The sequence below is a fragment of the Dipodomys merriami genome, unplaced genomic scaffold, assembly GCF_024711535.1.
Source record: "Dipodomys merriami isolate MVZ:Mamm:240054 unplaced genomic scaffold, mDipMer1.0.p SCAF_35, whole genome shotgun sequence".
Lineage (NCBI taxonomy): Eukaryota > Metazoa > Chordata > Mammalia > Rodentia > Heteromyidae > Dipodomys > Dipodomys merriami.
Window position 1 is genome coordinate 12336375 of NW_027205048.1, and position 21616 is coordinate 12357990.

General features: G+C 49.1%; 1 protein-coding gene across 6 annotated transcripts in view; it reads left to right on the plus strand.

Annotated features, from left to right (window-relative positions):
• Tacc2 (transforming acidic coiled-coil containing protein 2) overlaps positions 1-21616 on the plus strand; it is a 178711-nt gene that overhangs the window by 76604 nt on the left and 80491 nt on the right. For all 6 annotated transcript variants that reach the window (XM_069988205.1, XM_069988207.1, XM_069988204.1 and 3 more), the window contains one exon: positions 21306-21443. In XM_069988205.1, the coding sequence (XP_069844306.1) occupies positions 21306-21443 (138 nt within the window). The remainder of the gene's footprint in view (positions 1-21305; positions 21444-21616) is intronic.

Consider the following 21616-nt stretch of genomic DNA (forward strand, 5'->3'; position numbering starts at 1 on the left):
AGTGTTTAGGCAGGTGAGGAGTTGAATGGGAGCCTGACCAAAGTTTAAAGTAGCAAAAGAGCCAAGTGCTGGTGCTCATTCCTGTCATTCTAGCTACTCAGGAGGCTGAGCTCTGAGGATCACAATTCAAACCAGCCTGGGTAGGAAAGTCCATGAGACTCTTATCTCCAGTTAGCCACCAGAACACCAGAAGTGGTGCTGTGGCTCCAAGTGGTAGAGTGCTACCTGTGAGCGAAAAGAGCTGAGGGACAGAGCCCAAGCCCCCAGTTCAAGTCCTATGACCACCACCACCACCACTACCAAAAAAGAAACAATAGTTGCAGTCACAAGCAGAGCCTAGGGTTTTTTGTTGTTGTTTATTTGTTTTGTGCTGGTCCTGGGGCTTGAACTCAGGGCCTAGATGGTATTTGAGCTTTTTTTGCTCAAGGCTAGTAGTACTCTCCCACATGAGCCACAGCTCCACCTCCAGCTTTATTGATGGTTAATTGGAGGTAAGCGTCTCATGGATTTTCCTGAAATCCTCAGATCTCAGCCTCCTGAGTAGCTAGGATTGCAGGTGTCTGGTGCCCAGCTGCCCTGGGCTTTTAACAAAAGCAGCCGAAGAACATGTTACATTCCCAGATCCCCGGATGGCCTGTGGTCAGCCATATGAAGGGGTCTCTCTCTGCAGGGGCTAACAAGGCCTCATTTCTTTCTGCTGCATCCTCAGCACTCAGGTCTGTGCCTGACACCACAGTTTTCTAGCAGTTTCTCGTGGGATCAGTGAATTCATCATCTCTTGTCTTGGGCTGTGTGGGAATGGGCTTCGTGCCTGATTTTCGACCTTCTTGTGTTGTCGGTTGGATGGATGAAGAGAATTTCACTGCTTGTGTGGTTTGGGATCAGGGAAGATTTGTGACTCTGATGAGATACTAGTTTGTGAAGTGGGTTTTGTTTTTGGACTTAAAAAATGTTGTTCTGTCTGTCAAACCACTGGAAACATCTGTTGAGGCTGTGATTGGTTGTCTGTGGCCGGGTGTCTGTTCTAAGCTTGGAAACGTTAGAAGGAGCAGGTTCTGTCTTCTGGTGGCAGAAGCTAGTGGTATCATTCTGTAATTGCCATCTTCATATATCCATGCATTTATGGAGCACCTACTGTTTATTGAGGACATGTGAGAAAGATGGTGTGCTTGACCTATGCTTCTTGCAGTTGTTGTGACTGATGGTAGTTTGGGACAGGATCTTATAGTCGGCTTAGACTAGTTTCAAACTTACCATCTTCCTGCTTCTGCCTCCCCAGTTTTGTGATTACAGGCAGGGACTACCATGCTTGATTACTTATGTTTTAAAATGAATCAGCTTTGCCATCCGAGCTATTTTAAGTGTACAGGCCGATAGTGTCGAGTGCATTCACTTCGTTGGGAAACAGCCCCAGAATTTATTTTATCTTGTCAGTCTGAAACTTTGTGTCTGCTATTCAGCAATTCCTTTTCTTTTCCTCCTCCAGCAGCTGGCAATTGCCATTCTACTTTTGTTGCAATGAGTTTTGCACTTTAGTTTTGTTCAGTTTCTTTAAACAACTTTCCAACCAGTGTAATTTGTCTCTATTTCATGAGTTCAGAAACCAAGGCTTTGGGAAGTTGGGTGAACTTGCCTGGGGCTTTGAGTGACCTGGGCTCAAGCTTGGACCTGTGTCCAGACTTACCACAGTGTGAACTGCCTTTGCTGTCCCTACCAGCTATCCCCTAGGATGCCTGGGCTTGCACTGGAGGGATGGATGTGCTGGAGAGATGCGGCATGCTGGTCTGGCATCCTACCCTGCAGGGCTGGCCACTTGGCAGGCAGCATCCTGTGCTACTTTGATGAGGGACAGCTACATTGTCACTTACCTGACCCTGTGACCCCTCACAACGCCTAGAAGGGTTTCTTGCTTCATCTTTTTGTTGATGGTGGTGGAGATTGGCAGTACTGGAGTTTGAACCCCAAGCTTCAGACTTGCTTATGCAGGCACTCTACCACTTGAATCACACTTTCTCTCTTCTTCTTCTTCTTCTTCTTCTTCTTCTTCTTCTTCTTCTTCTTCTTCTTCTTCTTCTTCTTCTTCTTCTTCTTCTTCTTCTTCCTTCCTTCCTTCCTTCCTTCCTTCCTTCCTTCCTCTTTCTTCCCTCCCTCCCCTCCCTCTTTCTCTCCCTCTTTCCCTCCCTCCTTCTCTCCCCCTCTTTCTTTCTTTCTTCTCTTGTCCTGGGGCTTGAGTGCTGTCCCCCAGCTTTTTTGCTCAAGGCTAGCACTCTTACCACTTGAGCCACAGCTCCACTTCTGGATTTTTGATGGTTAATTGGAAATAAGAGTCTCATGAACTTTTCTGCCTGGGCTGGCTTTGATCCTTAGATCTCAGCCTCATGAGTAGCTAGGATTACAGGCGTGACCCATCATCACCTAGCCATTATTTTCTTTTTGAGTTATTTTTCCACAATCCTCCTACTTCCTATGTAGGACATATACCACTGTCGGGGCTTATTGATTGAAATGGGGTTTGGCTAACTTTTTGTACATGCTATTCTCAAACCTCAGCCCTCCCAATTTCTGGGTTGCAGGAATGAGCCGCGATACCCGTCTCACCCTCCTGCAGTAGCCTCTTCTTTTCAGGGGTTGCCTTAAAACCCATCCTCAGGGTCATACTAGCTGATGGCTGATAGCTGGTGTTTCAGGCCTCTAGGAAGGGAAGGGTCTCCCGGGGTTAGAGCCCAGGCCAGGGCCCTCTCCTCAGAGGGACAGCTCCCTCTGGCTGCTCTGCACACCACTGTCATTTCAAAGTCTTTCAGGGGGAGAAAGGCTGCCCTGAGGACGCTGCCCACTGTCAGCCCACAGCTGAGAGGGAGCTGGGTCCCGTGCGGCCTGGGGTAGAGAGATCTCTTCATCCAGGTTCTCTCGTTCATAACACAGTGCTATAGGCAGGGTAAGTTACAAAGAGAAGGTTTAGCTAAACTCATGGTTCTTTTTTTTTTTTTAATCCTTTTATTTTCTTTAAGTAGTTGTACAGAGGAGATGCCGTTCAACAAAGCCGTTTATGAATGCAGTGTGTCGTGATCAACATTCTCCCTCACCCCTCAACCCACCCCTTCCCTCACTTTTCTTAGTTTTGTAGGGTATTTATTGAATTTTTTCTTTACCATTTAACAAAGCAGTTTTATGTATACAATATATCCTTTTTTTTTGGTCGGTCATGGGGCCTGAACTTTGGGCCTGGGCGCTGCCCCTCAGCTCTTCAGCTCAAGGCTAGCACTCTACCACTGAAGCCACAGTGCCACTTCCGGCTTTTTCTGCTTATGTGGTGCTGAGGAATTGAACCCAGGGCCTCATGCATGTGAGGCAAGCGCTCTACCACTGAGCCACCTTCCCAGCCCTGTGTACAGTACATCCTGATCAGTGTCATCACTCCATCATTTTCATCCCCCCTTTCCCCACCCATTGCCTTATTTTTTTAAAATTAATTTTGTAGTATATGCAATTAATGCTTTTTTTTTTTTTTTTGTCTGTCATGGAGCTTGAACTCAGGGCTGGGCACTATCCCTGAGCTCTTTTTGCTCAAGGCTAGCATTCTACTACTTTGAGCCACAGCACCATTTCTGGTTTTCTAGTGGTTACTTGGAGATAAGAGTCTCATGGATTTTCCTGCCTAGGCTGGCTTTGAACCGTGATCCTCAGATCTCAGTCTTCTGAGTAGCTAGGACGACAGGTGTGAGCCACCGGTGCCTGGCTTATACAGAGAATTCTTCACAGCATTCCCCTTCTTCACTTGTTCTGCCCCTCTTCCCTTGCCTTCCCTCCTCCTTGCAAGACCCATTTCATTTTCTGGAACTTATCATGGTTCTGACTATGGACAAGGGGTTGTATTTCACAATGGTCTTGCTGGTAGAGTCCCAAGCAACGTAGGGTATTGTAAGTCAAGATAGGGAGCGAGTGAGGCATCTGGATGGACTGGCTTTTATGTCAGATCATTCTCAAGATAGTCCATGCAGCTATGAATTGCATGAATAGACAAATCTACTCTTGAAGTGAAAGTGGAATTACCTCTCAGAGATCCTAGCTGGTGCCTCCTCTCAGTATCTTATAGTGAGGATTGAGCCGGGCACCGGTGGCTCCTGTATCCTAGCCATTTAGCAGGCTGAGTTCTGAGGATCACAGTTTGAAGCCAGCCTGGGTAAACAAATCTGAGAGATTCTTCAGTTAACCAGCAAGAAGCTGTAAGTGGAGGTACAGAGCACTAGCCTTGAGTGGAAAAGCCAAGCAAGAGTCTAAGGCTCTGAGTTCAAGCCCCAGTACTAGTGCAAAATAATAATAATAATAATAATAATAATAATAATAATAATAATAATAATAATAATAATAGTGTTGTAAGGTGAGGAAATGGAGAAGCCACATTTTGAAGGATCAAATCTTGGAGGCTTTATTGGAGTATTAGCGGTCTGCAGGCAGCTAGTTGTTACAAAGGCCTGCAGCCCACAAATACACATAACACAGTTCAGAAACAGTCCAGAGAGCAAAGAAAGAATAAAAACAATTCCAACAAACCAATTCAGCTCCAGTGGAGAGTTGAAGTGGGATGTCATGGTGACCAGAGAACAGTCAGGAGACAGGAGACAGGACACAGACACCTGGCATGGTGTTCTGGGGCCTGAGCTGATCTGAGCCTAAATAGGGTCCACTCAGGTCAGAGTCATAGGAAACTCCCAGTCAAGTCCCAGGCACTGGACTGACAGGTTCAGTAACCTATCAGCCAAGTGCCTGCCCCTGCCACTAGGGATTCAGGCATACCATCACCTGGGAGGTAGGGTCTTCACCTTTTCTCACCATGAAGACAAGATGTCAGACCCTACCATCCATCTTGTGGCCAAGATGGTGGCAGCCAGACCTGTTCTCCCCACTTCAGTAGTAATGGTGATGATGGTGATGGTGATGGTGGTGGTGGTGATGGTGATGGTGATGATGACTGAATTTCCACATCCTAGAGATTTCCCACATCCCTCCTGGGTGGCTTTGCTCTGGGCAGGGCCAGGCACTGTGGCCTGCTTTCCCTTGGGGAAGATCCCAGGAGACTGCCTGGCTCCCAGATGAGGGCGCAGTGAGTACCAGAAGACTCTCCTTCTTACTAGGTGTTTCTTCACCAGGCCACTCAATGCGTGAGTCCCAGGCCTCTGCTCTGTAAAGTAACTTCTCTGCCTTCTTTGCTGGAGTGCCCAAGAATCACCCAAGGTGGTATTTGATAAAGCTCTAAGATACTGTACAAACTTAAGAATATTGCCTCCCTCCCTCCTGCTCTCCCTCCCTCCCTCTCTCCCTCCCTCCCTCCTTCCCTCCCTCCCCCCCCCTCCATCCTTTCCCCTTTCTTCCTTCCTCTTTCCCCTTTGCTATCCTTTGTGCTGGGGTTAGTACTCTGGTCCTCAGGCTTTCTAGGCTGGCAGTCCCAGCCCTGCTACATTTGTATTTAGAAAAGAATTCTTAAAAAAAAAATAGCTCACTAAACGCTAAACTTTTAATGCTCTGGATTTTCTTATCTGGGAGTGGAAAATCTCTCTCCATTCTTCCACCCCGGCTCCAGGAGCTGTCACAAGCTGTTTTCCCTAGAGTCCTGGGGGAGCTGCCTTCCTGTCCTGTACCGCAGCCAGCCTCAGATCTTGTGTGGGATTTCCTGGCCCCTGTGCCCTTGGCTCCATGTCTAAATCCTGACTTTTTCTTCACTCTGGCCCAGGGGAGGGGCTCAGCTCTTCACACAGGCCTGGAAAAGACATGTGTTCAGCAGTGTTAGCTCTCTTACTGTTGCTATGATCTCTGCTTTTACTATAATTGCAATAATAAATCTGTTACAATGTCTCATACATATTCAAATATTATCATTAGCAATGAAACCTGTAGGCACAGAGCTCAAGTCCCTCCCATCACTGTGGTCCTGAGTTCCTCCTCTGCTCCTAGGAGAATTGACCTCTCTGGTTTTAGGAATCTTGCTATCTACACAGAACCACCCTGTTCTAGCCTCACAGCATAGCAGGCCCCGTTTGTCCCTCCTCACCTGCCAGAAAAATTAAATTGTTCCCCATTGTGACAAGAAACAAGTAACAAGAAAAAACTCAAAAGGGGAGAAAAAGCCCAAAACAACCCATAATCTGGCTGGGTGTTGGTAACTCATGCCTGTATCTTAGCTACTTATGAGGCTGAGATCTGAGAATTGAGGTTCAAAGCCAGTTGGTGCAAGCAAGTTACTGAAACACTATCTCCAACTAATCAGAAGGATAAAAAAAATCTGGACTGGAGACATAGCTCAACATAGCTCAAGTGGTAGAGCACTGGTTCTGAGTGTAAAATCTAATAATAATAAGCAAGAGTATGAACCACTCATGCCTGGCATCTGACTCTCTCTAAATATAAGTAAATAATCTTGCTTAATCCTCATTAAAAACAAGTCATTTGGGCAAAAGTTGCTCATACCCATAATCCTAGCTACTCAGGAGTTGAGATCTGAGGATTGAGGTTTGAAGCCAGCCTGGACAGGGACATGTATGAGACTTGTCTCCAACACACACACACACTAACATGGGAAAGCTAAGGTTGTATGTGTGAAGCCTACAGTGAATCACTGGACGCTCAAAAGCCACATTGTCTCGTCACAAAGTCCCCTCCCCCTCCTTTGTAACAGCCTGAATCCTGCCCACTCGCCTATGGTCCCCTCCCCTACAGGTATCCCCCCTAGCAATTTGTATGTTAGATCCTAAATACTGCTCATAGATCTCTAAATACTCTGCCACTCGACTGCTCATAGCCCTCCAGCTCTCCCCATCACCACTGGGACCACAGAGGTTTGGAGGCCTCTCCAGCTGGCCCCGGTCCCAGCCATGTGGGTCCCACGCTACCCCATCCAGTGCTCTAGCTCCAGGCCCCTCCTTGTTCTAGAGTCAGACTGAGCTCCCACATGCAACACAAAAGATGGGCCACAGAGTGATCTGTGAAGGGTGCACAGGTTCTGTGAAAAGCAAAAGCCAGCCAAGGGCACTGAGAGCTGGTGTGCTGCACAGGGGGCCTTCCGAATTCAAGTGTCTCAGCCTGGTGATGCAGCTCAGTGGCTCAGTGCTTGTCTAGCACCTGGGAGGCCCTGGTCCCCTCTTCAGCTTCATTAGGATTTGAAATCCTAAGCTCCAAGAGGAGGCTTTGGGAGGTGCTGAGGCCCTAGGGGACTCTCATGAATGGGATCTGGGCTCTAGGAAAGGAGTCTGTCACCCCCGCCTCTCCCCCCGCCACCCCCCCATCATAGGAGGACCAAGGCTGCAGTGAAAAGGCTGCACCTTAATCTTGGACTTTGCAGCCTCCAGATCCATGAGAAGAGGTCTGTGTTCTATAGGCCACCCGTGGTTCTGGGATTCTGTCAGAGTGACCCAACCCACCAAGATAGCACCTGGCTTTGGGCTGTGAGCCTGCTCTTGATTGGCTTGTCAGCCCCCAGGGCATGGTCCCGTGTGATTCCTGCTGGTACCTGCAGGATTTTCCCTGGGCACAGATCCTATGTAGAACTGTGTTGGCATTTCAGTTAGTTAATTTATTCAGTGGCAGTCTTAGGGCTTGAACTCGGGGCCTGGGCACTGTCCCTGAGCCTTTTTTTTTTCCCCTCAAGGCTGGCACTCATCACTTGAGCCACAGCTCCACTTCTGGCTTTTTGGTGGTTAATTGGAGAGAAGGGTCTCGGACTTACTGGGGCTGGCATCCTGAGCAACTAGGATTACAGGCATGAACCGCCAGCACCTGGCTGTCGAGTTTAGCCTTCTAGATTAGAGCTTGAGTCTTCCTGTTTGAGGCAGAGCACTCTCACCTCTGCCTCTGCAGCTGTGACTCCTTCGCCCCGCGCAGCCCTTGTTGATACAGGCTTCCCTGACATTCCAGGGGAGAATCAACCCTTTGCTGCCTGCCCGGGTGCACAGTGGGCTGGCCTAGCAGCTGGTGGCAGCAGCTGGTGGTGCAAATATCTGATTGAGGGCTTTCCCCCCACTCTGAAAAATATTTCAGCCAGTGCCACCACTTGTAGTATTCAGAATCCATTTATAGCCTCTGACAGTTGGCTCTGAGAAGAGAGTTGTGTGAGAAACTCTCTCTCATCCTTAGCCGTCTGAAATATAACTGAGACCCTGGGAAGTAAGACAGAGAAGTCCCAGAGCCAGTGGTATGATAGGAATATTTAGCGCTTGCCTGTGGCTGGACTTGTTGCATATGAACAAATATTTATGCATGCACCTTTAAAATTATGATGATAATGGGGTTTGAACTCAGGACCTGGGTGCTATCTCTGAGCTTTTGTGCTCAAAGCTAGTGCTCTATACCACTTGAGCCACAGCTCCACTCCAGCTTGTTTTGGTGGTTAATTGGAGTCGCATGGCTTTTTCTGCCAGGCTGGCTTAAAACCATGATCCTCAGATCTGTCTCCTGTGTAGCTAGGATTATAGTCATGAGCCATTGGCGTTTGGCTTAAATTGTAGTTGTTTTGTCTGGAATTTTGACAGACCTCCACTCAAAGTTTGTTAACTCTTGGTCTACACGCTGTGCTAACTTCAGCCGTGTTTGAACTGTGTGAGATAGGCGTCTCTGCAGCTGGGGGAGAGAGATGAGTCGGTAAGCAGAAGGGACAGCTGACAGCCTGAGCGTAAGGGACGAGACCCACCGAGAGATCTTTGGTGAGCAGCTTTTACAGAGAAGGAAAATGAAGTCACAGAGAATCAGCTGGCGGCAGTCCCAGGGTGGAGCTGGCCTGGAGTCCAGCCTTGGGACGTCATAAGCAATTGTCTTTTTGATGTTCTGACATACTTCTCCACTCACATCACAGTTGCTCAGGATGATGACCAAATGTCACCAAGAAACTATTTGATTATGTTCAAGGATATAGATTAGAAAACAACCAGAGAAGTGTCTCATATGCTTTGAAAAGTAATTCTATCCCAAAGGGTTAAGAAAAACAAATGTCATTCCATAGAATGTGGGCAGATATCTGTTTTCTGAAAAGCTCTGTGGAGGCCTTCATGATCCCCAGGGACGCTTCATGAATGTGTGTGGGTGTTTTTGCCTTGAGAAGAGGCTAAGTCTAGATCCTCACAGGAGGCGGCCTGGGTACAGAGGTCAGGGATGGTGGCCCTGCTGATGTCCTTGTCTTGTGAAATCTTCCCTGAGATATGAATTGAAGTTGTTCCCTGACACTTAGAATTGTGTGTGTGTGTGTGTGTGTGTGTGTGTGTGTGTGTGTGTGTGTGTGTGTGTGTGTGTGTGTGTGTGTGTATGTGCATGCAAGCGCGTGTGCGCGCTATTACTAGGGATTAAACTCAAGGGTTTCGAGCTCAAGGCTAGCACCCTACAACTAGAGTCACACCTCCACTTGTGGCTTTTTGCTTGTTAATTGGAGGTAAGAGTCTCACAGAGTTTTCTGCCTGGATTAGTGTTGAAGGAGATCCTTAGAGCTCAGCCTCCTGAATAGCTAGGATTACAGGTATCAGCTACTGGCACCTGGCTAGAATTTTTCTTAAATATTTTCTTATTTATTTTGACTATCTTAGTGGTATATATCCAACACGGAACTAATAAATAGAGATCAAAGCCCAGGAAGAAGAAAAGGACATTCATAATTTACCTTCTGAAAGGGAACTTTTATAAACATCTTGGCATAGATCCTGCATTGCTTTCTGACTCCTTCAATCTGTGCTTGCTTTCTTTATATTTATAGAAATGTGGATCGGTGTACACAGACACCTCAAATCAGATGCTGTTGCCAATAGTTGAGTTATTACCTTACTTTTAGTTACTATAATGGATATATTTACACCTAGATGCACGAAGTTCTGCCTTCATTTTTTTTAAACTGTTGTAAACAAGTCCATCCTATGTCTCTTTATTTTTTTATTTGAGATAGGATCTCTCTATGTAGCCTAACCTGGTTTTGAACACTGGCTCAGAGTGCTGCCCCAGCCTGCCGAATGCTGGGATTACAAACATGTAGCGCCACACCCAGCTACGTGCCTAAATTTGATTAACAGTCTTCTACCTGGGTCTCAGATTGGTGCTCACAGCTGTGATCTTTGCCTCCACCGTTTCTCATCTCCTTAAAACAACCTCTTGGAAGGACAAGGGCTGTGTTGAAGGCAGCAAAGTCTTTTATGGCTTTCTGAATGTGTTGCCAAAACCCCTGGCTGTTTTTCCACTCTGACTTTATGACTTTGGAAAGTCCATCTTACCTATAGTTGAGTTTTCTTCCAACTGAGATTTTTCCAAATTTGATCCATCGAAGACTTCCAGAGTTCCTGCTGTCCTCCTTCTTTGAAGAAGACTGCTTCCTTCCTTCTTTGCTCCTGCCCCAGTTTCTCTGTGGCTTCTTGGGACTGGGGATTATTGATCTGGGGGACTTGGGGTGGTGGGCAGGGACCATGGAGAGCAGTGACATGTATGTGCATGTGATCTTGTCCAGTGACATTTAGGGGACAGCTTCAGGAAACCACCCCGGACCTCCCCCTCTCTCATATCAAAGACAGTGATTTATGGCTGAATGATTTGTAAGAGGTTTGGTTTAATCCTTCCATTTAGGACCAAGTTCCACTTCCTATGTCTGGCCCTGACCTCTTCCCCTTCAGCACCATCCCCTTTCTATATCTACACTCTAATTACAGTGACTTTTGTGTTCCTGAAGAAGGCCAGACTGCTTCCTGGTCAAGTACGGTACATGGCTCCCTGCATGCAGGGCTCTTGCTTTGTCTTTTCCACTTTCAGGGTGCAGCCAGGTGTGGTTGATGGAGGTCAGGCTTGGGTTCATAACCCTGGCTCTGCCCCCTTGCAGCTGCATAACCATCCATGGACAAGGCACTCAGCCTCTGTGCCATAGCTGATAAGCAGGGACCACAGTGGTACCTCCTCACGGGGTTGCTTAACAACCAAATATGGCATTATCTATTATAGGCACTTAGAGGAGAGCCTGGCTCACAGTGAGTGTCAGTAAACATTGGTTGTCCTGGAGCTAGACAGCTGGCAGCGGCTTATTCTCTCCCTGTCCCTCCCCCACCCCCCACCCCCACCCCCACTCTAGGCCAGGGGCTCCTGGTTTATGCTCCCATGGCCATCTGTAGCTTCTTTTGTAGTCATTCCTACAATTTGTTATTAAATAAATAAGCATTTTAAACATATCTGCCTCTGGCTGAGACTGCAGGCTCTTGCTTGTAGCATAGCACATACTTGCCAAGCAATGATGTGTTGCTCAGGGCTGGCGCAGAGTAGCTAAAGTCTTCATCAGGAGAAAGATGCTCATGGACCTCCTGGCTTTACCTGCCTACACCTCCCACCCTGGGATCTGATGCCCTGTCAGGCTTGTGCCTCTGACTTCAGAGCCAGTCAGCAGATGGTTGTCCAATGTTTGGAGCAATGAACTACCATGTTTAATGTCTAACTCACATAGATTAAAACTTTGAAAATAGCTGCATGAGGGTGGCTACTTTGGACATAGCTGCATGCGGTGGCTTGTGCCTGCAATCCTAGCTACTCAGGACGCTAAAATCTGAGGATCATGATTTGAAGCCAACAGAAGATCTGTGAGATTCTTATCTCCAATTAACCACCAAAATTCCCACTTTCAGGTGGGAACATACAAGGCTTGAGCACAAAAGCTCAGGGACAGTGCCCAGGCCCTGAGTTTAAACCCTAGGACTGGCACAAAAAAAAAGAAAAAAGAAAAAGAAAAAAAGGAAAGAAGGAAGGAAGGAAGGAAGGAAGGAAGAACTTTCAAAATACAATTCAATGAATTATTAGAAAATTGAAACAAAGCAGTGTGGACATTTGGGGCCAGGTCATCTTTTGCCATAGGGGTTGTTCTTTTCCTTGTAGCCAGCCAGTAGCATCTCCTCACTCCACTGTGATGTCTTACAATGTTTCCAGATATTGCTGGACCAGTCGGGGGATGTTGCCTGTGGTTGAGAACCTCAATCAAGACTTGTAAAACATAGTCAGGCACTGGTGGCTGGCTCAGGCCTATAATCCTAGCTATTCAGGATACTGAGATCTGAGAATCGCAGTTCAATGCCAGCCAGGTCAGAAATGTCTGTGATACTTTTATCTCCAGTTAATTAGAAAAGAGCTGCAAGTAGAGCTATGGCTCAAGTGTTAGTTCAAGCCCTACTACTAGTGTACATGTCCATGCGCGCATGCGCACACACATGCGTGCACACACACGCACGCACACACAAACCAAACAAACACAAGCAAAAAAATTAATGAAGCTTACAAAACACAAGGCCTGACTGACCATCTGTTTTTAGATTCAACAGACATAAAATTCCTCTCTCAAATCGCCATCAGGATTCCTAAACCCTTCCTCTTTGTTTCTGTACTTAACTAGTTTGGGGCCAGTGGCAGATTCCTCTTGGACATGCACCTTGTTTGTTCCAGGCTATGAGCAGCACAGATCTTCCCTTCATATGAAGGGAAACTGAGGCCCTGCTCAGGGCCGGATAAAATGTGCTGTTAACATGTTTGCAGCATTACAACCATTTTTGAATGTTGCCTCTTTTCCTTTCCTCTCCCCAGCTCCCCTATAACTGCCCCCAAGACCCAGGAAACCCACCTTTATCTGTCACTGCCTACTGGAATGCCCACAAGTAGGGTGAAGCTGGGGCTGCTGGTGGGACCTCATGCCAGAACCCTGAGATCACTCCTTCTCTCCTTCCCTACGTGGAATCTATACACCTGTCCTCTACAGGTGTGTGCTGGGGCTCCACCTCTTCTTGTGGCCTTAGGAAATAATGTAGGACTGGAGGCAGGGCTCAGCAGTAGAGTGCCATTGTAGCAAGTGTGAGGTCCTGAGTTCAAACCTCAGTACTGCCAAAAAATAAGAAACAGAATGATCTAAGGGACATCAGGGAAATACTCCTCCTACGTGTTGTGCACACGCATGCATACACGTGGATGCATGCGCATACGTATGCGCATGCACACACACACATGCCATTTGGAGATTCTTCATTCCCCCTGCCCCATGCAGGACTGTTAGACGTCATTATTTGAATGGAAGTCTTGGAGAAAGCTGCCCTCTATCTCTGGCTCAGGGTATGGCAGCTACCTGCCTAGGGACCTAGCTGGCCTCCTGGGAACTGAGCTGGGTTAGTTGTCCATTTTCTTTGGTCTTTTGGTGGTGGTTAGAGAAGAAAGGAGTCATGGAGGGCTTTTGTCTGGCACAGAGGCCTGGGTCCCCCTGCCCTGATCTTCACTGTCACCTGCTATCATGGGGCCCCGCAGCCCTGTGCTGCTCCTGGCTCCTGTCTTCTCTGTGCTTGGCCTGGATTCAGCCTTGTCTTACCCTGTGCCAGTACCCTTTGCTCTTTGCCAGGCCCACTCCGTGCTGGCTGCAGGATTCTGCTCAGGTGCCTGGAAGGTACATGCATGCTCACACATGTATGTGTATCATCCCTCTCCATCCATACAGCTCACACGTATGTCTACCCGCAATCTCTCGATCACACACATTACCCATGTCAGCAAAGCAGCTTCACTTTGTCAGATTCAACGTGACATTAGGAAGGTCCTGGTGAACAGGACAGACATGGCTCCTTCTCTCCTGGGGCTGGTGGCCCAAGATCCCTTCCTTCCCAAGCTGAGAGGAGCCTCCTCCACCTCCTGAGCTGCCTGGGTCCCTTGTCACCGCCCTCCCACACACCAGTAAATGACCTGCCTGCAGCTCCATCTGGCCTGAGTTGAAGTGCAGTTAGCTGAAATAGCGCTGCTTGAAATAGGACACCTCTAGACAGAAGCACCAGGCTGTGTTTTGATGGATTGGCTGCTAAAAGTGTGCCCAGAGTCTCATGGGAACCGAACCCATTCTTTTCCCCTTGGAGCAGTGGGTCAGTACTGGCTGGTTCAGTGTTTGGGGACTTTACAGAATGCTGCTGCAACCTGGCCTTAGCTCTGTGATCTGTTGGAGCAGTGCTGGGCATTCTCAGGTACGGTGGGGACACTTATAAACTCAGCAGTAGTCCTGTTCCTACTGTACCTGGGGACTTTTCCTTCCAGCTTAGAGTGTGATACAGGGCTGGGCAGGGGACGGGGAAGAAGCCCAGTCCTTGGGAGAGGTTTTGCCCCCTGCTAAAGCAAAGTTGATGGTTTAAATTCAAATGGTAAACTTTTTTTAAAAAGTTGTGTCCAATGGGGACAAACAAGTCGTTTAAGGATTCAGGTGGACCTGTTGCAACAATGAGAAGTACAAAATATCATGTCAAAACCAGCTTTACAATGTCGGTGTGGGGGGGGGGAGGGGGGTATAATTGGGTGGGGGGAGGGGGGTAAAATTGGGTGGGGGGAGGGGGGAGGCGGGGAAGGGAAGTGAAGGGTAAACAAAGGAGGAGGCTGCAATGCTTGGTAAGAAATGTATGCATTATCCTGCCCATGTAATTGTAGCCCCTCTGTACAGTATGTTCTCAAATAAAATAAAATACAATTAAAAAAAAAAAAAGTTGTGTCCAGGGCCTTATGATCTTGCTTGCCTTATTCACTCAAGGCTGGCACTCGGCCACTGGAATCACACCACCACTTCTGGCTTTTTGCCAAGAGATGTTGCTGGTTAATTGGAATTGAGTCCCAGAGATTTTTTTTCCCCCTGTCTGGCCTGGCTTTGAAGCTTGATCCTCAGATCTCAGCCTCCTGAGAAGCTAATAGAGTGAGTGACCAGTAGTTTTTCTTTTTAAAGTTACTAAATAAAAACTAGACAGGAGCCGGGAGCTTTTGCAGTAAGCCACATGAGAGGCAAACCCAGAGCCTGCCTCTCTCTGTCCTTCCCCATTTCTGGCTAATTCTTTGGTGCTAAATCCTTTCCATTTCTAGATTTCTTCAAAAAAGGGAAAAAGCACCTTCTGGGGGTAATTCTCAGGTGACAGGAAAGATGATTTTTATGTCCCTTCCAGGAACATCACACTTGCTCTTGGCGGTCACTCTTCTACTGGCATCCCTGGCTGGTGCAGAAACCTAAACCTGCATATTCCAGAACATTCTACAAATTACTTGATTGTGCAAGGCCATTGGTACTCTTATATATTATGTATTTATTTTCCTTTTTTTTAAAAAAAAGCCAGAATCATTTTCTGAATGAAACCTCCTGGCTGCTCCACCATTTACACAGAAATGGGGTGTTCTGGCTACATCTGGGAGCCTCAAGTTCTCTTCCCACTATCAGAAATCCTGGTCTCCTGAGGCCCTGAGGATTCATTCCTATGGACACAGGTGACTCCTGCCAGGGCCCGGACAGAGTGGGGTGACCCCAGAGCACTGTCCCACCCTTGGTCTGCTTCCGAGGTGTGTGGAGCAGTCGACTTTGATTTCAGACCAGTCCCCAGGGATGCTTTTGCTGCTGGCCTGAGGCCCACCCATGGAGAACCTGAGGGGGAAGCAATGGGGTCCTAGCCACAGCCTCCTAGGACCAGAGGTGCCTAGGCAGCAGGTGCCTGGAGTTTCTGACCTCTAACTTTGGACAAAAGAGCTGGAATGAGGTACAGGTGGGAGGTAGGGGAAGTGCGGGAGGGGTGGGGCGCGGCGAGGGGAGGGGCGGGGGGCGGGGCAGGGAAGGGGGGAGCTGACAGTTCAGTTCTGCATCCTGGCTGCCCTAGAGCATTTCCAAATGCAGAAGCAGGGCTTAAAACTCTTAGTACACGGAAGTGCAAAACATTCACACTGACTTGCATAATCTGTTTTTCCCTTTGCCCACAAACTAAACCGTGTTTTTTTTTCTTTTTCTTTTTTTGACCTCAGTATCTGATACTTTCCCTCATTGGCTAGCACTCTACCAACTAAGCCACCCTCCCAACCCCATGTGGGCTTTTAGTTTTCATTAGTGTGTGCTGTCTTTCAGTGGGCTTGGCTACCTCACAAAGGTTAACTGAACTGCCATTTAAGCAGGTACTTAATTAAAAGCCGAATCATGAAGTAGGGGATTTTTTTTTATTAATTTAGAAAAGGAATGACCAAATCCTGAATGACAGAGCTCCTCTGTAGTGTTTAAAAGCTACTTTTGACTTCACGAATCAGGTCTGTGCACCTAGTACCCAGTATGCTGAGCACACAAGATGTCCCTGTGTATTGGCTTGGAATCTTTGCATTTCCAGAGAGTGTCCAGCTGGTGACCTCTGCCAAACTACCCTGCAGTTTGTTGAATACTGACCGTTTCCTATGGTTCGCACAGACAAAGTTTTGAACTCCTTCTGGCTTCTCACAACTCATGAGCTTCTTTTCTTGGGCTTTGGGACTAAGTAGTCCAAGCCTTGGATATCCGAGATCAGCTACCCAAAATAGTGGGGAGGGGCTTCTTAGCATATCTTGATCCTTTCTAACCTGGATCTCTTCTTGGGAATTCAGGGCACTTAGGAAATCTTGCCCTGGGTCCTAGAGCCCACCAAACTGCTAATGACAACGGTGGGAATTGGCAACCTGGATGCTTCAATCCCCGATCAGGGTCCTTCCTGGAGTTTTGAGATGGGGCTGGTGACATTCCTGTCTCAGTTGATATTTCCTCCCTGCCTAAGTTCTGCTTGGGGCAAGCTTAAAATTAATGTATCTCCTCTGTGAAGAGAAAGAGGCTAAGAAGGTGTCACAGGCAAATGGATAGTGGACCAGTCAGTTCAGGGTTAACTGAGCAGGTTCCACCCTTTCCCCACCCAGCATGCTGGGGCTGCCTGTGGGCTGGGCCGGCTGGTGCAAGAGTCTGGATGCATGCTCCTTGGGGTGTCCAGGCAGTCTGCCAGCCTCCCTCTGCACCTTCCTGTTGTCTTTGGACCTTTGCAGTGGTTCTGAGTCCTTGCCCTGCCTCCCATTGCTGAGGCTTTCGGGCCTCCATGAGATCCACCATCCAGTGCTCTGTAAACAAGTGATCTTAGAGTAGTCCTCCCTCCCTCCTTCCCTCCCTTCTCACTTTCAGTCTGAGCTGAGTCTTTGGCCTTTACGCCTACCCCATTACGTGATTCTATTATGTGATCCCCTGCACTTGGGGATTTAAAAAAAAAAAAAAACCCAGAGGCTGAGAAGAAAGGCTGTGGAGCTAAATGCCTTCCAGATGGCGATGGAATGAGGAGATAAGATGCTCCCGCCATCTGGCCCCACCGGATGCAGTGGGTTCAGCTTGCACCTTGGGGGCTGTTCTCACCTCCTGGGACAGCTTGGGCCATGCTGGTCTTTGTTCTAGGACAGGGGCTTCATTTGGTAACTCCAGCTAATCTTCAAAATGAAATTTGCTATCCATTCAGTTCAATGGGAACTCTTCCAAGAAGGATTCAAACCCTCTAATACTCAACGCTAAGAGCATCTCATTAGAGGTGGACTCCTAGTCCTCAAGTCAGTCCCTGTTGTGAGTAGGTAGAGACTCGGGTGGAGCAGCTAGTGGGACCACCATAGTTGTTTTCAAGGATTTTTGTATTTTTGTGTGTGCTAGTCCTGGGGCTTGAACTCAGGGCCTGCGAGTTGTCCCTTAGCTTTTTTTTTTTTTTTTTTTCTCAAGGCTGGCACTGTACCACTTGAGCCATGACTCCATTTCCAATTATTTGCTGGGTAATTGGAGATAAGAGTTTCATGAACTTTCCTGTCCAGGCTGGCTTTGAACCCTGACCATCAGATCTCAGCTTCCTAAGCAGGTGTGAGCCTTTTTAAGGATTTTGGTAAGGACAGCAGTATACATTCCTAGTGTTGAGTTTTCTGAGGTCTTTATCAACTGGGCCTAACAGGAAAGAATGCCTTGATTGACCAGTAATAGCTGACTGCTACATGATGATGGTTTAACTGTGGATTATTGGTGACACTCATCGAAAAGCAAGAAGTTTAAATCAATACTTCTTATATGCATTCACATTCCACTTGATTATTCCAGTGAGGTTTAGAAAATGTGACCATCTCCTTAGATGGGAAAAAAGACCATGAACGTTTGCAATGCTGCCTTCCTCAGAGAGGTGACCTCAGTGGGAAGGCTGGAGGGACAAAGTCGAGGCTGAGAACCTAGCCCCAGTGCTCTGCCTCTCTGTGTGCAACTTAGCCGCTGTCTGGAAGGGGTGTGGAGGTGTCGGCCCGGAGCTGGCATGGCCTGAGCTGTGGAGTGCTGGCGTCCTGAGAACAATGGCCCTAAGACAGGCCCACAGGTCCTGGGGGACGTGATTGGTGACAGGAGCTGGCTAGGCTGCAGGGGAGGCCCTTTCTGCTGTAGCCTCTGTGGTCAGGGGTGGGAAGGGCCAGGGATCCCTAGTTAAGTTCTTCCTTAGTCCAGGTCTAGGGCTGACTGGGTGTGTGGCCCTGGTGGTCTCAGTGCCATACTCAGCCGGCTCCTGGTTTCCGTCTTGAATTCCGAATACCTTGGCCATGTGGAGCCCAGAGTCTAACTTTAGTTTGCCTTGCACTTCACTTTGCTGGCAAATTCCATTGCTAGTCCCAACTGACTTGGCACGTAGACTCTGGCATTCCTAGAATGTAGGACCATTGTCCTGCCCACAAGGGGGACCCCTGTGGAGCACTGTGGCACGTGCCACCCACGCTCTATGCCAAGGGCTGGAGACTTCGGAAGGGTTTGAGGCATCGAATGCACTTTATTGGAACTCTATCAATAGCTGTTGGGACTGGGACCTGAGGGGACAAAAGCAGAGGCAGGTACTGGCGGGTGTCCCAAGTGCTTTGCTCCAAGAGGGCCAAGGCTTAGGGGAGAAAGAGTAGCCAGACAGAGAAGACTGGGTTCCAGAAGAAGAGAGTGACTCATCAGGTAGAGGTGTCATGAGACAAGAACCAGAAGAGTCGACAATCCTGACTTCTAGTGCCAGGGCCTAGCCTGTACCCGAGCCCTGAAAACTGGCCAGGGGAAAAAAAGAGGTGTTCCGCGTCTTAGGCTTGGCGGTGAGTCACCCATTTTCTGGTTAGAACCAGCCTCTTGGGGCCACTGGATGGTCCAAGAACAGGCGGCAGGGGGCGGGGAGAGGAACCATTCTTAATTGAGCTATTGAGTCATTTGTTTGGTGCTTTTGGAAGGGTGTGGCCATGGGAGATCTGGCCAAGGAGGGATGGGAGCCACAGGGTGGCCCTCGGGGAACAAGGCTGGGTACCGGGATCCAGGCTGCTGGCCTGAGGGGAGCTTGGTGCTGGGGGTTGACTGTGCTACTCTCAGGCTTCCCCAGGGGTGGAGAAGCAAGGGATTTTTTTTTGGGTGTGTGTGTGTGTCTCCTCATCAGATCCCAGGTCTGTGGGCAGTCATGGGGCCTCCGATCTGGAGCCTCTTCCTCCCCTGTCAATAGTGGGAAGGCAGAGATCCTTCCTTGCAGTTTGATGAAGAGGGGAGCCCTGTCAGGATGGGGGGGCCTCTGGCCTAGGTACTGGATTAGGCCTGTGAAGATTTGGACCATGACGGGACAGACAAGTACATGTCTTCTCTTCTTTGTACGGCCAGTGAACGATCTTTGCAAAGAAACAGGTCTGCACACAATCTGCCGTGCTCCGTTTGCATGAAATTAAACCTCGTGTGGGCTGTGTGTGAGTGGAGGAGAAGCTGGCCCGCATAATCTCTTGAGAGAGCTCAGTTTTAGTTGGTGTTTGTAAGTGGTCTACTCCCTGACATGGAGTAAGAGCCAGGGTGGACTTGCAGAGTGTGGAAACGTTCTCTTAGCGGCTCACACAGCCTTCATAGCATGCATCGTTCATTCGGACTCCTTCTTTTTAGACAAGGTCTCCCTAGACCACCTGTAAGCCCGGGTGAGGTGTTGTTGGCTCTTTGCAAGCACTTGTGTTTGTTTACCCCGTGCACGGGCTGCACTGGGCCTGCCGGGCGCTGTCTCTCCTGTTTTCTTCCCTAGTTCTCTGGGGCTCCGGAGGAGCTGTGTGGGTTCCCATTCAGGCTCTGCTCCTGACACTTGGTCACGGCCCGTGGGACCCTTTGTGGCTTTCCACGTACCTTTTTGTTGATGCCACTAGTGGATGATCTGGCTGGATGTTGGGTCAGGGTGGCACATGTGGCAGGGGTGGGTCGTGGGGCTCACAGGCCCATCTCCCTGGGATAGGGCAGCCATGAGACCCATGAGTGATACCCAGGAGGAAGACGTAAGGGCTTGTATGAAAGTGGGCATGATGTGGCTGGCATAGTATCCTGCATACCTGGAGAGTGAGACATTGTTGGCCAGGGGAGGAGAGGGGGGGCTGCCAGATGAGGAGGCCCCCATCGTGGGAACGTAAGGAGGCCTGACTGAGGGGTGGGCAGAGCACGTGGGCCGGTGGTGAGGGACAAGGCCAGACTGGTCTTGTAGAACCTGCTAGGCCAAGGCAGAGCTTGAGGCAAGGCTGAGAATTCCCTTCCCAGGTGTGGGAGCGGGAGCCCAAGACCTCTACCCTCTAGGGCCAAGTTGCCCCCTGGGCAGGGGCGATCTCTAAGGCTGGCGATGACTAGGGCAGGGATGGCAGGAATCCACACTCCGGTGGGTATTTAGCCCCCAGGGAAGAAATGAGCCTATACCACCGGGCTGTGAAACCTCAAACCCCAGCTGCCGCTACAGGCTGGGTTTCAGGCCCTCCTAGTGAGTCACGTAATTCTAGCCTGGCCCCCTCCGAGAGGTCCTCAGCCGGCCAGCTCCCCGGGGACAACAGAGTGGATGGCCACAAAGGCTGGGAGGGCTGTTTCCACTGAAAACCATTCCCAGGCTGCGGATGGCATTCCTAGCCGTGCTTTTTGCCAAAGATGACAAACAGAACCTCCTTTGAGCTCACGCCTGTGCTTTTTTTTTTTTTCTGCTTTGGGCTCCTGTTCACAGAGGCTGCCCGGGAGGTTCCCTGGCTGTCCAGAAGGGGGCGCTCACCCACCTCCAGGGCTCCCTGCCTGGGGAAATCTAGGAGTTGGGACCCTGGCAGGTGTCATCAAGGCCCATTTGAGGCTCTTAAGTTATCCATCAGCCTGTTCACCTAGACTTTTCTTAGTCTTGGATATTTGGGGTTTTTTCTGCCCTCCTTCCCCCCGAGACTTTGCCACATTATGTTTTAGTTTTCAGCTCAGAATCCCACTGCCACCACACCATGATCACAAGTCATCATACACATTCCTCTGCTCTGAATAGACACCAAAGAAGAAAACTCAGAGGGTCTCCAACACCTGAGCGGGTCTGCTCCATCCTGAAGAGGGAGGAACTTGAGGGCCTGGTCTGGCGACGGTGGGTGGCTGCAGCCTCCACTGAGTGTAACAGGGTGGGGGGGGGGGACCCTGGGAAAGCACTGGGCTGGAGGGTGGGTTGAGTGGGGGCTTAATGAACATGTTGTTAATGGTCTCACTGTGTCTCCAGCACCACCCCGGCTGCTGTTCACGTGGGTCGAGCTGCTCCTCCAATCTCAGAACACACAGCTTCACCTGCCTCGGCAGCTGCTCATGAAGTAGAAGGCTCCACTGCCACCGGCCAGGATGCGGCCAAGGACATAAGCAGGTATTGTGCAAGCCACCGCCACAGCTGGAGAAGAGCAGGGCTTGGTGGTCTCAGCCCCCGGTTGGTAGGCGGGCCCAAGGCTTCTCCTTGCCAGCTAGCACTTCCTATAGCCAGAGAAGCTTGTGCCAGTCAGTGTTCTCGAAAGGGAGATGGAACAGCACTTGTGAATGAAT